Genomic DNA, 15826 nt, shown 5'->3' with positions numbered 1-15826 from the left:
AACTCAGCTGTAGTGCAGTAGTGCCACGCGGAGGGCCATCTAAGCCGCGTTGGCCACGGCAGCTCCACGCCCCAAGGCCTCGAACCTCGAGAGCTCTCTCCCCTATTTGTGCCCCGCCTGCGCCGGGTTTGTTGCTCGACCAACATGCACAAACCTCCGCCCCGGAAGATGCTGCTGGCCACTTGTGGGGACTCGATGCTGACGAGGAAGCACACCCACGTACGGGACGCGTGTTGGTCCTGGCCCAAAACGAGACGTTTAGTACCGGTCCAGTAGTCAGAAGGAGGAGACGCGAGGGCAGACTGGAGAGAGGGATCGCGGGAAGGCCAGCACCCGGATTCAGGCTCTAAACCCCCACGCCAATTCCTTGCCTGGCTTCCAACGGGGCCAGGCTTGTCATCTCGAGATCCAACCGCATGTCCATCGTTACCGCAATCTCGAGTCTTGGTGACGGGTGGCGAACCGTGATCGACCCTACCAACCGCGTCCAGACATCAGACGGCATGGCCATCATGCCCAGTCGAGAGCGAACGGCATCGCCGTCCCAAGACAGTCCCCCAAGACAGTCCGCCATTAGCCACCAATGGGCACACCGCCTGGCAAAACGCTCACTCTCACTGTATCTCGCACAATGGAGATGCTGGACACTGGCCGTCACGCGTACAGTGGCAACGACAACGGCGCGGTCCGTGTCCGCTCTGCCTCGACCGCCATCCAACTATCTACATCTTGCTCCCCCTCTCAAGCAGCTTGACCTACATCTCCGTCAGCAAAAACACGAAGTGATGGTGACTGATGCAAAACCCCCCCACGAGCCCTGCGTAGACCAGCCTTTCCAAGCCAGAGAATGCATGCTGCAAGCGTACATGCAGCATGTGCCGGATCTCAGTCCCCCCCTTCCCAGGGGCGATGGCATGCCTGCATCCCCGCTCTATCCATCGTCGTCCATCCTGTTCTTCGGACGAACTCGTCACAGAAGGGTAAGGCTAACTGCCCAACCGCTGCAGGCAGCCGTCAGTAAGCACCCTGGCACCCCCGTGATGGGAGCGTGCCGGGCCCAGCTGACGGCCCCGTCTCCTCAACACCGGGGTAGGGGTCCGCCATGCCAGGAGAGACGTCCGCCCGACGAAAGACTTGCCGGCGGTCTAGGGAGCAGCAGCAAAAGGAAGGCAAAGGATAGGGGAAGTGACGGTTGGAGGGGCAGCCAACAGCAAGGATGCACACGGCTGTTGGCTCTCTCCAGACAGACGAAATCGCTTCCCCGTGGGACAAGCATGGGCGGTGTTGGCTGTGCCTCTGGTGACATGGGAAGAGGGTGAAGTCATTCGTCGAGGCGTTTGACGGTGGGGGAGCGAACCAAGTAACTGAATCCATTACATCAAATATCGATCAATTAATTACTTTTTTTATTTCAATATATCCACCATCACTATTCACTTAAATTCTTTTTCATCATCATGGTGGATTTACTAGAATACGGAGCAGAGAAGAACATGTAAAGCTGTTGGCTGTCCATCAACCACTCACCCGCGCTTCCAAGCGATCATCTCAGCACCCAAACGCCACACCTGTCTCTCTAAGCGCCGAAGCTCCATTCGCCAACAGCAAAGATCGAGGCCCCCTTTCTCCTTTCTCCTCTCCTCTTACGCTGCCTTGCCAATAGTCACGTTCTCGTCTTGACGCAGGTCAGCACCGGCTTGCGCAACACAGGAGGTGGGAATGGGATCGAGATGCGCACGCCTGAACCCGATACCCCTGCCCTGGGCCGCACGTGAACGACATAGATTTCTAAGGATTCTGTATCGTCTCACCCAGCTGCGCAATGCAACTGCGTGCGGAGCGAATAGACGCCCTGCCGGCGGGTAGACGGGTCACATGGCAGCCACCGCCATCCATTCACCCACTGCCGGTACCATGCTGCCATGTAAAGAGGCGTCGTGAGCCTGGGCTGACGGCCTTGTCCCGGCATCCTTGCCGGTCTCGTCTAGGGGACTCGGTGAGGCTGACCTGTCTTACGTCGCACATGTCGGGTCGATTGCTTCGCTCCGTATCCAAACTGTCCGAGGGAACGTGTAAAACAGCATAACGGGCATGGAACGCGAGACCGCGTCAGTGAGAGGATGCGTCCGAGGGACACATGCATGTGCAAACACGAGGGCTCGGTTCTCTGTGCGGATGCATGTGCTGAATGGGCGGTGGTAGGTAGCAGCCGCCGTCACGGTTTCATATGAGCTGTTGCGCCCTGTGAAGCACGTCTGCGCTTGCATCGTCGACGGTGCACGAGCGAGCTTGCATAGGGCGGCGCTGAGCCGATAGGACGTGGCCGTCTGGTCCATGCCTCTCCACGTTGCCTGGTGTCTGTAACACGGTCACCATATCTGTCCCCGTGTCCCCATGTATTGTACGTCGGGAGAAGGGCGATCGAGAGCATAGATAGAGAGAAGGAGGATTCGGGACATGAGTTGTTATCCCAGTGGCGCCACCACAGCTGCGGACGCAGTCACGAGTGCCCCGGCCGGCCGCATCGGTGGCCCGCTGTCGCCCTCTCGTGCTTCATCATCGTCATCATCCATCTTATCGTTGCCAAAGCTACTTGTTGCTGGCGGCGGCCTGCGACCCGCCCAGCCTCTTGTGCTTGCGCGGATCCTTCCTACTCATCATCCGCTGGTCCCTCGTCCCCTTGCCGCCCTCCCAGAACCCACTGCCCTTGCGGCCGACGACGGCCCGGCCGCAGAAGCCGCAGGCCTCAACGGCGAAGCGCTGTTCGCGGCTGCACCACCCGCAGATCATGCGACTCGCCCACTCGTTGGCGTGGTCCTCGGCCTCATCGTGGCACCGGTCGCACGCGTGCACCCGCTGGCAGCAGGAGAAGCGGAACCACCGGTACGACTTGCGGTAATGGCGGCACGCGCCTCGGTCCGGCAGCTGCTCGCCGGCGTGGAGGCCTAGCTGCTTCTTGTCCGACCGCCGTTGTCGCGGCCCCACAGACGCCGGGTCCGGCCCGGGCGAGACGGCGAGGAACTTGACCTCGGGCACTTTAAAGGTGAACTTGGCGTGGCACTCGCGGCATACGTTGGTCACCGTCTCGCCCCTGACAGACACCAGGCCCGGGCTCGCCGTCGAGCACCGCCCGCACGTCGGCACAAACGTGCTCGGCAGCATGTCGGCCACCTTGGCGCCCGTCACGTCGACGAAGCCGGCCAGCGTCGAGTGGGCGTGGACCAGCTCCGGGCTGAAGCTGGCCCCCAGCGGCGTCGCGCACTTGCTGCAGCTCGACATCCTGTCCGCCCCAGGCTTGAGGCCCGTCAGCTCGTTGGTCGTCTTGCATCGTCCGCATTTGACACTGATGCTGAGGATGGAGATTTGAAGCAGCTCGATCCCGTGCAGATCGACCGACGGCAGCGTCACCATGGTCCCTCTTTGCGCCCCATCATTTCCTTTGGCATTCTCGGCGAGCGCCGCTTCCGCGTCCTGCAGCATGACGCCTCCCTCGGGCTCGTCTTCTTCTTCCGTATCGGAAGAGCTCTCATCAGATTCGTCACCCTCGTGACAGACGCTCCATTCTGGAGGCCGCGGGATGACTTTAACGTGGCTCTTGATTTCAGAAGTCGCGTGACCCGACGGTCCGGGAGCTGCGGCGACCGGAGCTCCTTGGGGCGGCTGCGGCACTATCAGCTCCTCGGCCTCTAGTGCCGAAGCCTGGGCTTGCTTGTCCAGAACGACGAGATTCTGAACGAGATAGTTGACGTGGCTGGTCAGTGACATGTGCTTCTGCTCGACTGCCTTGTCCGCAAACAGCTCCTCTACGGGGTCTGCGTCGGCTGCGTCGGCCTCGTTCAGCTGGATGCGCAGCTGCTGAAGCGGATACAGCAGCGGCACAATGAGATGCATGCTGTTGACGGATCGGAGCCCTGTGCAGAGCTCAGACCGCCGCTTGGGCTCGATGGGTACGGTGAAGACGACGCCGTCGGCCGACCGCCGAAACCGAGGCAGTCTGCCCATGCGCGCCTCGAGTTGGCGCACCTCCTGAGCCCTCCGAGCCTTGGCCGCGGCGACTTGGTCCCTCGTGAAGGATTCTAGGGCCATGTACGGCTTGGATGGTGGCGGTTTCTCGGGCGCTGGCTTGGGCTGTTCGGACGTAGCGGGCGTTGGCTCTTCGGTCTGCCTCAGCGCAAGGTGCCTCGTGTCCTTGAAGGCGACGAATTTGACCGTTTCCGCCTTTTGCTCAGACAGGAAGCTCTCGAGGTTTTTATCCAGCGCGTGAACAAGTGCCAGGAGCGTAGCGTCTCGTCTCTCGTCGGCGAGCCTCTGCCATCCACGCTCGATATTGATGCCAAAGCCCCTCGGGATGTTGCTGTTCCTGACGCGCAGCTCGGGCCGCTGCTCCGGATAGGGCTCGGGGACGCGCAGGTCGCAGTCAAGATAGGCCAGCTCAAAGGGAAAATCCGGGTCAGAAGGGCGGAGCTTGAAGAGGAACGAGGTGGCGCCGTCGTCGGCAGTGGCCTCTTGAGGTGCGAATCGCTTCCTCAGCTGCTCCATCTGGTATCCGCGCGGATCCTGAGCCTGCGATTCGGGCATCGGCCGTGCCACGACGCGCGAGGCTGACGGCTCACGCACTGCCTGCCCGCGCGTCCGCGCCGAGGCGTCGTTGGGCTGCGGCTTGAAGGCAATCATCCCTTGAGACGGCCTGGGAGAATACGATATCGTCGAGAGGTGCGGGGGATTGGAGACGAGGAAATCAACAAGGAAGAAGGAGAAAAAATGAAAGGTGAAATCAACAGATGAGAGAATACGAAGAGGGAAGGAGAGGCAGCGGGCGATGAGAAGTCGACGATGGAGTTGATTGCCAAGGAGTCAGTTAGTGGCGAGCTGACGTGGGGCTCTGTTTAGCTCCATAGTCACAGTCTGAGTCACCACCGTCTCTGGATGGCTTCATGTGAGTCACCTCCATGACTGTTTCCTTGGATAAACTGACGTTTATTCGACGATATCTCAAGCTTGCGTCGAATACACTACCGGGTAGGCCGAAAGCTCTACGCTAGCAATCTGTCGTGAGCCTCACCTGGCTCAGCTTATTGACATGGACGGATGGAACTGCAAATTCTATGCGACGTCGGGCCAGTATCGTCGCCTGTTCTGTGCTCACCTTGCTCTTTGATCCCGCAGACTTCGAGCTCATAGCATCTCCTAGGATCCCCCGCATACCCCGGACCAATAACCCGTCCTTGCCCGGGCCTACGAACGTCAGATTACAAGGCTAGATCAGCTGGAGCACACGAGGCACCGTCCTATACTCAGCTCCATCACTTTGCAGCCTTGCAGTCTCAAACCAACAGCGGCCCCGTCTTTCTCGGCAGGCAGAGTCCGAGATCGCTGTCCTCAACGAGCCGATATGACAGACACTTCCAGGCAAGGTGAATGATCGGGTACTCGTCCGCCGGACTTGCTTCATCGAGGCCTGCATTCAGCGATACGAGAAGCCTCAGGGATCTCCGCTGCGGCACAACGAACAATGACTCCCTCCAGCAGAGACTGGCAACTGTCATACGCGCGCAGAAAGACCTCTGTCTCTTGGACGGTGAGGTGAAGTCGGAACGCCGTGCAGTTCTTATCAGTCGTGGCGTCCACTCGGCTCGCTTTGAGGTGTCGAGATGAGACTTGCAGTGGCCAAGTTGTCCAGTCTTTCTTCTCCCTCTCTTCTTCCTTGTCTTACCCCCGTTTTCTTCCCGTGAGACGGCGGGTGAGAGGCCATGACTGGGGTTACACAACGGCCGGAAAGCAGGCCGCCTGGATGGATTCCTTCAACGCCGGGTTGGTTGCGCGCCCCCAAGCCGTACAGCCAATACCTCCGAATAGTTATACTGACAACAAAAGAGTTGCACCGCTGCATCTTGGTCGGCAGCGGAATAGGGGGTGGGATGGCCGTCTGCTTGCAGATAAGTTACACATCGCACCGATGGGTTCAGGTCCGTCATATGGGCATACATACACACATCCACACATGGCATGCGGTAAGGACAGTCTAGTACTATAGGCACGGGCGCCTGACTGTATATTCCCGTCATGACTTGTGCTTACATGTAAGTCAGTGGCATTTGTGCGCGGCATGTGGGCAAAGACAGGAGGGCTGGTGTGAGGGGATGTGTATGATTCGGCCGCGACAGGCCTCGTGTCGGCGGCAACGGGAGGGAGACACAAAACGGACTGCAAGCGAAGAAGCAATCGGAGACGGCCAAGCAAGTGAACGAGATGCGAGCATGGCGTGCATGTATGTGTGTATGTATGTGTGGATACAGCACGAATACATACACGCTCTGTCTCTGCGTCTGTCTGCCTGTCCGGGCACTCGACGACACGGCACCGCACCAAAGCCGGTGCGACGGCCATGCACGAATGATGGACATGGGGGAATCGAGGAGGCCCAAAGTGGCATCCCGACCAGCCGTTGTAACGGGGGCCCTCCGAGGAACCTGGATGATTCGACGGCGGCGCACTGGCGGTTGCGTTGGTCCGCTCTGGCCGGGCACTCGCTCCCGTCCACACGCACACGCAGCGCAACGCAACTTGACCATGACCTTCAGGGACACGACACACGCACACCATACACACACACACACACACGCACACACACACACACACATATATATATATATAAGCATACCACAACACTTGATACTGCCTCGTGGGAATCCCCGTGCGTGAGGGTCCGTCGAGAGGGACCGGCCTCCCCGCTGTGTGATCTGATGTGAATTGCATGTGTTTTGGGATTCCATGCGGGCCAAGTCCATCTACGTTATATCTCTGGATCGGTCGCTCCGCTTCTCGGGGTTAGACTCTACCAACACTCCCCGTCTGGCTGTATGTACCAGTCCCCGGCCGGCCAAGACATCGGGGCACGCCGTGTCAGGTCCATCTCTTTTCTTTTCTTCGTCTCTCTGCCGCTCGTGTCTGTCCACACGACTCCGGAGCGATGGGTGGCCGAGGGTGAGCTCACGGCGAGTTCGTGACCCCCTCATCGCCCTGATTGGCGGCGGGCCGCGGCAGGTGAGGTGAGCCGCAGGTCGGCGCTGGACGTGACCCGAGGCGTGGCATCCGAGCGGATGGATGGAAGGGATGGACGGGAAAGGAGGGCTGGGACAGAGAGGGGATGATGAATCTCTCCGAGTCGGCCTTGTCGATGCGGCGTCGAGCGGCGTTGGCACGGCCTCTTGCGAGAAAAACAAATTCGAGGAGAATAAAACAATGAATGATAGTTCAAGACATTTCCAGTTTTGGTATATCGAAAAGGGATAGGGAGGGAGATGGGAATAGAGCAAAGGAAGAGAGTCGTGTAGACAAGTCTCCCGAGTACTGTACACGAATCTTAGGACGCAAATGAAACACGACAGGCACAGGCACAGGCACAAGACAAGCAACAAAGGGAGGGGGAACAAGAGTTTTCCCTGTCAATCAAGCGCCGCCCGGGAAGCCAGGAGATTGGTCGACGAGGCTGATGGATGGGTGCGAGTGTGGGTGAGAGTCAGAGGAGGGTGGGATGCCAGCTCAGCAATCATCTGGCAGATGACCGTCAAGACAAGGCGCAGAAAGGGGGGAGATGCAGCTAAAGGGCTGGCGGTGAGCAGCGCCGTGTATGGCTGCTGTATGCATCTATCAGGATATGTAGAAAGCCGGACTACTGAAGGCCGGACGGCCGTTTTTGGGGGCCGTCGAGCTGCTTTTCTCGTCCGCCGTGGTGGTGGTGGTGGTGGTGGTGGTGGTGGTGGTGTTAGTGGTGTTGGTGCTGCTGCTGCTGCTGCTGCTGCTGCTGCTGAGGCAAATGGGAATAAAGCGCGACAAGAAAACAATAATGAAGAATAATGATTAATGGGCGATAAACATTTCATTTTCTTTATTTTCTTAATTCAAAATGTTTTACTCTTCTGTACAACTCCTTGGGCTGTTTGCTCCGCCGACTCCGTGGGATTGCCCTCGCCCTGGTTTCGCCTTTCCTTTACCCCGTCCTTTTTTTTTGCTCTAATGTTATTTGTTTCCCTCACCTCCCTCGCTGTGGAATCCACTGTTGATCAACAAGACGGCCCCTGCATTGAATTTGGCCATGTTCCCAGAGAAAACAGGCGTGCAGAATCGCATCGACATCCGCCGGCATCGACAGACGGCTATCCGTCAGCGTCCAATCCAACAAGCAGGCAACATTTTAAAGAAAAATGAACAAAGCAAAAAGAAAATGTATTAAAATAGAGAGCCGAGAAAATAGAAAAGATAGGGAGAGAAAAGGCGAGGGAGGGGGAGTGCGCATCCCTTCCCCCCCTGGCCGCCTGAGAAGCTTCTGCGCTGCAACCCGCCTTGCTGGCCCATCAGCCCCCCCTTTTCCCGCGGGCCGTGGCCAGTTGTGACTCAACACCAATGCCGTCGACGCACCCCCCTCTTTCCTTCTTAGTTGGCCGGCTTCTTGGCTCAGCATTACCGTCCATTGCGCGAGCGGGGATCCTTAGCACGAGTCGGTGTGCCGAACTTGTAGAATACAGAGGATATAAGTGAATAAGAAAGGGGAAAGGGCCTACCGACAATGGCATACTCGGTGGCTTACCCCGTGAATCTGTGCCTCTTTAACGTCCAAGGGCCTCGAGCCTAATAATGGTTCCCCACGAAAGCGAGCGCATCGTCCAAAATCCGTTTGCATCTATCTGCAAGCACTCCTTCATGTCTTCATTGAATCCAGATATGAGCATCCACCCGAATGCGCCTCACACCCAAGCCGGTCCAGCTTAAATTCCCAATATAGACCTGACCATCCTTCCACCCACTATACGGAGAACTCACCGGCAGCACAGAGTCGTCGGCGCCAAGGGCCGGCCTCCCCACGTGCGTATATGTAAGTCGTCGGTGATGCTGCCGCTTTGTGGTCCCGACTGACTGTTCGGGACCACTCCTCCAACATCCCGCATCATCATCATCAGCATCCTCATCCTTGCTGTGTCATTACAGGGCCCTCTTGCATCCCTGACTCCCTCCAGTCAGCGTCGTCGTGGCCCGGATCCCTTCAGAACGGCCCCCAAGGAGGACAGCGGTCACCGCTCCCGTGGCCGGCTTTCCCACGGGGTCCCCGTCCGCCTGGGGTAGCAAGCGCCCTACAACGTGGCCGTCAGCCTTATCAGCCGCAGTGGCGCTCTTCGTCCCTTGTCCGAGCTGCACTGCCATCCAACGATCTGCACGAGCGTCTCGCAACGTCGGCGACGAGGACCGCGCGGACAGTCTTGCCGCCAGCTGCTTACCAACCTGAATCTGTAGTTCCTCTGGAGGTTCTCGCTTCTCGTTCCCTACTGCATGAACGAGTGCCTGCCGAACATGACCGAGATGAGTCCAGCCCTGCCGAGTCTCGGTGTGGCCCATGCATTCTATTATCTTCTTGTCACTTCACCCGAATAAGATACTCAGATATGATGCAAGTTTCAAGTCGAGACGCATGCGAGTCCGCACGGCCCGGCGCAACTCGGCGCGGTTTAAATCGGACCTGTCATCATGAACCGGACGATGCCACAGTGAGCAGCAATAAGGCGGCCTTGATCCTGTCTTCTATTCACCGGTATTTACCGTGGCTTGCGCTAAGCAGACTGGCCATTCGACGAGATAAACCGAGCTCCAAGTCTCGTCAGCTTCGCCGCAGTACGCCACCGAACGGACGTGTGTGCTCTGGTTCTGTGTTGGAAACGAGCTTCGCGCTGGAGCTCGAGCACGGGATACACGCAGCTTCTATTCCCTCTCGCATGTTTTTGGTATAATCCCCATCTATCCTCGCCGTCTCCTGGCCCTCTAAAAGTCATTGTCATCCACACCAGATACAATGACATTGTTCACCTTCAACACCATGCGGCAGAGTTGCGTCGCCAGCTGCAGTTGTTGCTTCTTGCCAATCAGCGGGTCGATGACGAAAGCCGACTTCATATCGTTGTTGCCCCGACCCATGCAGTCAACGCCGAGCTTGCCCCGGCCGCTCGGCCCTGCCTTGACCTGTTGGCTCTTCACCTCGGCCAGCGTTGCGATGGAGTTGAGGCCACTGTTCTCGGCCAGAGCCATTGGCACAGCATCCAGCGCCTCGGAAAAGGCACGCATAGCGTACTGCTCCAGGCCAGGCGTCTTGACCGCGGCGTCTTCGACGGCAAGCGAGCACGCAATCTCAGCCGCACCGCCGCCGTAGACTACTCGGTTGTCGCGAACCAAGTTCCGCACGACACACAGGGCGTCGTGCAGCGATCTCTTAGCCTCGTCGATGATCTGAAGTGCTCAGGGTCAGAATAAGGGGCGCGGATTGCTTGGAAAGCAGGGGAGAGCGGCCACCAACCATCTTGTTGCTTCCGCGGACAAATACCGTCACGGCGCGTGTATTGGCGCATTCCTCGATGACCAGCATCTTCTCCCTCGTAGTGCCAAACGTCATTTCCCGCACAACGCCAGCCTTGCCGAGCTTCTCCGTCTTCAAATCCTCGAAACGCGGCACTATCCGGCCATTCGTCGCGATCGCTATCAGCTCAATCTCGGGCCCGCCAACCCACCGCACAGCCGGGAGCTTGTTCTGGAGCAAGAGATGGTTGGCCTCGTCGTCAAAGCCCCACTGGCAAATGGCCAGGTTGGCGCCAGTGTCCTTGATTTGCTGAATCATCTCGATAAACTTCTCCCTCTCGTAGTTTTGCAGTTTCTTAAACTCCTCGACGCTCGTGATATCGAGATGGTGTTTCGTCTTGGGCTTGGGCGGCTCGAACGCACACGTGAGAATGGCAATCTTGGCGTCTCGGATTTCCGATGGCATCTGCGGATGGGAAAAGTCCTTGTCCACAATGACGCCTTGGACGAGAAGTGTATCTTCCAGAGCCCCGCCGACTTTGCCGTCCACCTTGATCAGCTCAAAATCAACGTCCTTTCGCTCCAAGTCGGCCACAGACAGGACGGCGTCGACAGCGATGTTTGCGAATTGGTCGTGGGCCTTGGAGACGATCTTGCTGCCCAGGCTAGTTCGTGCGACCTTGACTAGGTTGGACTTTTCATCCTTCGTGAAGTCGATGGTGTCGGAGATCCTGTCCAATTCTGCAATGGCAATGTCGCAAGCCTGATCGTAACCGTCTGCGATTCGGATGGGGTGGATGCCCTTGTCGATCAAGTCGGCCGCTTGCTCCAACATGGCGCCGGCCAGGACGACGACACCAGTGGTGCCGTCGCCAATCTCGTCGTCCTGGGACTTTGACAGCTCGACAAGCAGTTTGGCGACGTGGTTGCTAATCTCCATCTGTTGCATGATGGTCGCTCCGTCGTTGGTCACGGTGATGTCGCCATCGGGGGAGATGAGGATCTTGTCGAGGCCTCGGGGACCGAGTGAGGATTTGACGAGGTTGGCGACTGTCCGAGCGGCGAGAATGTGAGACTTGACAGCTTCGTTGCCGAATTGTCGCTTCTTTTTCCCCTGACTGTATGGACATTAGCTTCGCTGGTCTCGAGATGCACAGAGGTGGGCATACTCTCTGACGACAATGAAAGGACGGCCTTGCTCATCCTTCATCATCGTCGCTGTGGCCATTCTCATGTCAGCGATGAGTCTAGGCCTCGGCGGCCATCGTGGGGCGTTTACCGTTGGAGACATCCAGGTCTGCCGCTTGTTAGCATCACTCGACCATCTTGGAAGCGTGGCCGTACTTACTGAGCGCCATATTGACTGTGGATTGCCCGCAGAGCCGTCGCTACCGGATCGAGACAAGGAAGCGGAAGAGACGACGGGAACAGGGTGCCCAGTGTGCTGCGGCGTGGGCTGTAGCTAGGACGTTTTCTTGTCGTGGCCGAATTTTTTGGTTATTCCGGATCGTCACAATGCAGGCAGGCGGAACGCGGGGAAATGAAAATTCCGCGACTTGCTGCCCAGCCAAAGCTCCCTAGGTTACCTGGTGCCCCGCCTTGCCCACCACTGGTGCCACCGACACTCGACCTTGTGCCCCTCCTACGTGAGACTTGCCGTCATCCCTCGTGGTCACTCAATCGAAACGTCTGGCTGTTACCGTACAACGAACGTCTCGCGACAGGACCTCGGTTCCTTCTGCTGCTGCGCCTGACACCGATCCAGCCCCCGTTTCGTTGTTGCATATGCCCCGTTCGAGGCTCCGGCACTCCCTCTCCAGCTTCGTTCAGCCGCCGACATCAACAACGCCCAAAACACCTACACCGCCCTCGTAACTCAAATATATCCTGCCCGCCGCCGCAAGCCCCTACACGAACGAATCATTCAAGCTCCCTTTTTCAAAGTTCCAGCTTACAGCCCTCCCGGCTCCACGGATACTCGGAGACATCTCGACCTCGCTGTTGACAATGTCTCCGGCAGACCTCTATGACGACGACGACCTGGCCGACCAGCATGATGGCTATGAAGACGGAGATGAAGAGCTCAGCCCCGAGGATAGGGCATCCATGAGCAAGGGCACGGCTGAAGTACAAAAGGCCCTTGGAAACGTCGCCAGCAAGGTCACCGTCACCCAGATACAAGAAGCGCTGTGGCATTACTACTACGATGTCGAAAAATCCGTCGGCTACTTGAAAAGGACTTTCATCACCCCTACGCCAAAACAGTCGGCAAAGAAAACCCCAGAGGGTAAGTCAGGTGACTTCTTCTTTTCTGATAAACTCGGCTTGTTTGTGAGGGCCGCCGGAGCAGATCAAGGACGTCTGGTGCGGAGCGCAATGCGGCAACAGGGGGATAAAATCCTTGGACGCCCTTACCTCTCGGGCAGTTTCTTCCGAAAATCAAGATGCTCTTCTCCAACGGGGACATTCGACGACATGCCCTGGCTGAACGTACCCCGGGACCGATTAGCCACTCTAGTTCCGCCTCTGCAGCCTCGAGGCGGGCTGCTGGGAGGTGGCGAGGGCCCCGCCAAGATTTCCAAGCTTCAGGCCCTCGCGGCTGCGAGAAAGAAGAAGACGGATGAGAAAAAGGAGCAAGAGAAAACTTCACAGGCGGAAAATGGCATGAAACGACTATCTCTGTCGGACCATACCAACAAACACAGTAATGCTGCCTCCCCGAGTCCGGCCAAAAGACAAAAGAGCTCGGAGAATCAGGCCCTTCAGCCGGTGCTGCGCGACTTCACTTCTTCCGATGGCTCTCCGCGGCATCAAAAAGAGCATGGAGAGCCGAGAAAGGGCATCAGCACGTCCAAGGAACACGTCGGGGGAGAAGGCGCCGCGAAGCCAACCTCCCCCTTCCCCTCTGCCGACGATGACCAAGTGGTGATTATCGCCTCCAGCTCTGTTCCATCCGCCTTCGCCCGGACGCTCCTTGGTTCTGCGCCGGAATGCCGGCAAGCAAATAGGCCCGACTCTTTCGCAATGCCATATGCGACCTCCCCCGCCTTCCTCGCCACAGCTTTCTCAGAGCCAAGTCCAGATGACATTGTGCTCGCGGCTCAGGCGAAAGGTTCGAAGTTTGCATGGACCAAATGATGAGCTAATTCTAATGTTGGCTCCAGCGGGAAAGAAGACTGCAGCGGCTCCGAAAGCTGTCAAGAAGACACCTGCCGAGGACGCCAAGAAGCAGACCGAACTGTCAAATGGCGTCTCTGGCCTCAAGGTCAACGATGCGCCCCCACCCAAAAGCAAGGGCCTCGATGTCATCAAGGAGTTTGAAAGTAGCCAAGTCAAGAAGAGCACGAGTTTTGTTGTTGTCGGTAAGCAGCATATCCATCTCAAGAAGCTGATCGTTTCTGATGATCGTCGATAGGCCACGTTGATGCGGGGAAGAGCACGCTCATGGGGCGCCTACTCTTGGAACTCAAATTCATCGAACAGCGAACCGTCGATAAGTACCGGCGGCAGGCCGAAAAGGCTGGTAAGCAGTCCTTTGCTCTGGCTTGGGTGATGGATCAAGGAAGTGAGGAGCGGGACCGGGGGGTGACGATTGACATTGCGACCAACCATTTTGAGACTCCGACGACAAAGTTTACGATTCTGGATGCCCCGGGACATCGGGATTTCGTTCCAAACATGATTGCCGGCGCCAGCCAGGCCGACCTGGCCATTCTGGTTGTCGACGCCAATACGGGTGCGTTCGAGAGGGGACTTACGGGGCAGACACGAGAGCACGTGTTGCTGTTGCGAAGCTTGGGAGTGCAACGGCTTATCGTCGCAGTCAACAAGCTCGACATGGTCGGATGGTCCAAAGAACGCTTTGACGAGATCTCGGAGCAAGTCAGCGGGTTCCTGACGGGCCTCGGGTTTCAGGGCAAGCACGTCAGCTTCATCCCCATCTCGGGTCTGAACGGCGACAACATTGCTGGCAAGATTGGGAGTGCGGCCGCGTCATGGTACAAGGGCTCCACTCTGATGGAAGCCCTGGAAGCCACAGGACCATCGTCGACGCGGGCACTGAGGAAAGCGTTTAGGATGCCCATTTCTGAGGTGTTTCGGTCCCAACAGGGGACGACGACGCTGGCCGGGCGTATCGACTCGGGCACCGTTCAGGTTGGCGACAGCGTCATATTGCAGCCCAGCGGAGAATCGGCATACATCAAATCGATCATGGTGGACACGGACGCGCAGGACTGGGCTGTGGCGGGACAGAGCGTCAGCATTGCGCTGAGCAACATCGACCCAATTCACATACGAGTAGGCGATATTGTCTGCGACGCCAAGGACCCCATCAAGTGCGGAGACACGTTCACGATGAAGGCAATGGCGTTTGACCACGTGATGCCGATGCCGGTGGACCTGCACCGAGGCCGGCTTCATGCACCGGGTCAGATTCAGTCAATTTCGGCAATTCTCGACAAGACGACGGGTGAGGTTATCAAGAAGAAGCCCAAGGTGGTCCAGCCAGGGGGGGTCGCTCGGATGCTGATACGACTGAATGGCAAAGTGGCCCTGGAAGCCGGGCACAGAGTGGTGATACGGAGCGGAGGAGAGACGATTGCGGCCGGCTTGCTCGAGTAGATAAGTCTAGGCGTTTGATGTGGCTTCGTAGCGTGGCTTGCCAACTGGGTTGGAAATTTCTCCGGCATGTCCTGCATGGGTCCGCTTGTCCGGCAGAGCAGGGGCTAGGTTGGTGGTGGAAGCTGCAAGAGAATGCCAGAATATTCTCCAGGTACCCACGGAGCCGAACTCTGCCCATGAGAGGCGACGAAGAACCCGTTACAACGGTTGTGAGACAATTCAAGCGCATGTACATACGTAGGGTTACCAGAGGTTTCAAAGCCTAGCATAGATGAGGAAATATTGGCGGCTTGAAAATGGTTTATGCGAGCAAGGGGTATCGCCGAGCGATTCACGAGAAAAGGCCAGTTGTTCCATGTCATGCGCTGGCCGCTGGATCCGACACGGTGGCATCGGCTGCCTTGCCTCTATCCAAAGAAGTTTAAATGTCCCTGCCTTGCGCATGGTTAGGAGAAAAGCTTATATAGCTTGAGACTCGACCAACTGCAATATCGGGGACAGCAACGGGATAGAGCTGGTTAAAGTCACGACTGCGGGATGGACCCGAGGCTACTCGATGAGGTACGCCCTCTTTACCAAAGATTGATACCGAGGGCGGCCATAGACAAAGGGCGCTGTTGTCCCTTTCATCGGCCATGAGAAACACGGGCTATGCTTTGGCATACCGACCAAGGGTCGAGAATCTGGCATCAACTGCGTGCTAGCAGGCGCCATGCGGCCAAGGGGGGAATAGCGCCTGGGCGAACGCATGGACAGGGGCACAGTGCGCCGCCGCGAGATCGCCGTCACGTGGGGCCAGGCACCCAAAGGGGGGCCCTTGTGGCGTCGAGGGAACCTAGACGTGAAATCTGGCCTTTTTGGTACT

The 15826-nt window shown here is 57.8% G+C and overlaps 3 protein-coding genes across 3 annotated transcripts; 1 reads left to right on the top strand and 2 right to left on the bottom strand.

Moving 5' to 3' along the window:
- Positions 1 to 2589: 2589 nt before the first annotated feature.
- HRG_10427 (CHY zinc finger domain-containing protein) lies at positions 2590 to 4674 on the bottom strand (the record flags this gene model as incomplete). Its single annotated transcript, XM_044868898.1, has 1 exon — positions 2590 to 4674. The coding sequence occupies one exon, from the start codon at positions 4672 to 4674 to the stop codon at positions 2590 to 2592; it is 2085 nt and encodes a 694-aa protein (XP_044716253.1).
- Positions 4675 to 9810: 5136 nt separating this feature from the next.
- On the bottom strand, positions 9811 to 11696 carry HRG_10426 (TCP-1/cpn60 chaperonin family domain-containing protein; the record flags this gene model as incomplete). Its single annotated transcript, XM_044868897.1, has 5 exons — positions 9811 to 10272; positions 10340 to 11456; positions 11508 to 11556; positions 11618 to 11635; positions 11687 to 11696. 5 exons carry the CDS (start codon positions 11694 to 11696, stop codon positions 9811 to 9813), a joined length of 1656 nt encoding a protein of 551 aa, XP_044716252.1.
- A 649-nt stretch (positions 11697 to 12345) lies between these two features.
- On the top strand, positions 12346 to 14961 carry HRG_10425 (elongation factor tu GTP binding domain-containing protein; the record flags this gene model as incomplete). The annotated part of the gene is made up of 5 exons (XM_044868896.1): positions 12346 to 12625; positions 13400 to 13450; positions 13503 to 13700; positions 13754 to 14074; positions 14162 to 14961. The coding sequence occupies 5 exons, from the start codon at positions 12346 to 12348 to the stop codon at positions 14959 to 14961; spliced, it is 1650 nt and encodes a 549-aa protein (XP_044716251.1).
- Positions 14962 to 15826: the final 865 nt, after the last annotated feature.

This window comes from Hirsutella rhossiliensis, assembly GCF_020360975.1.
Source record: "Hirsutella rhossiliensis strain HR02 chromosome Unknown scaffold00015, whole genome shotgun sequence".
In the NCBI taxonomy this organism is placed as follows: domain Eukaryota; kingdom Fungi; phylum Ascomycota; class Sordariomycetes; order Hypocreales; family Ophiocordycipitaceae; genus Hirsutella; species Hirsutella rhossiliensis.
This window is presented reverse-complemented; position numbering and strand designations above follow the sequence as displayed.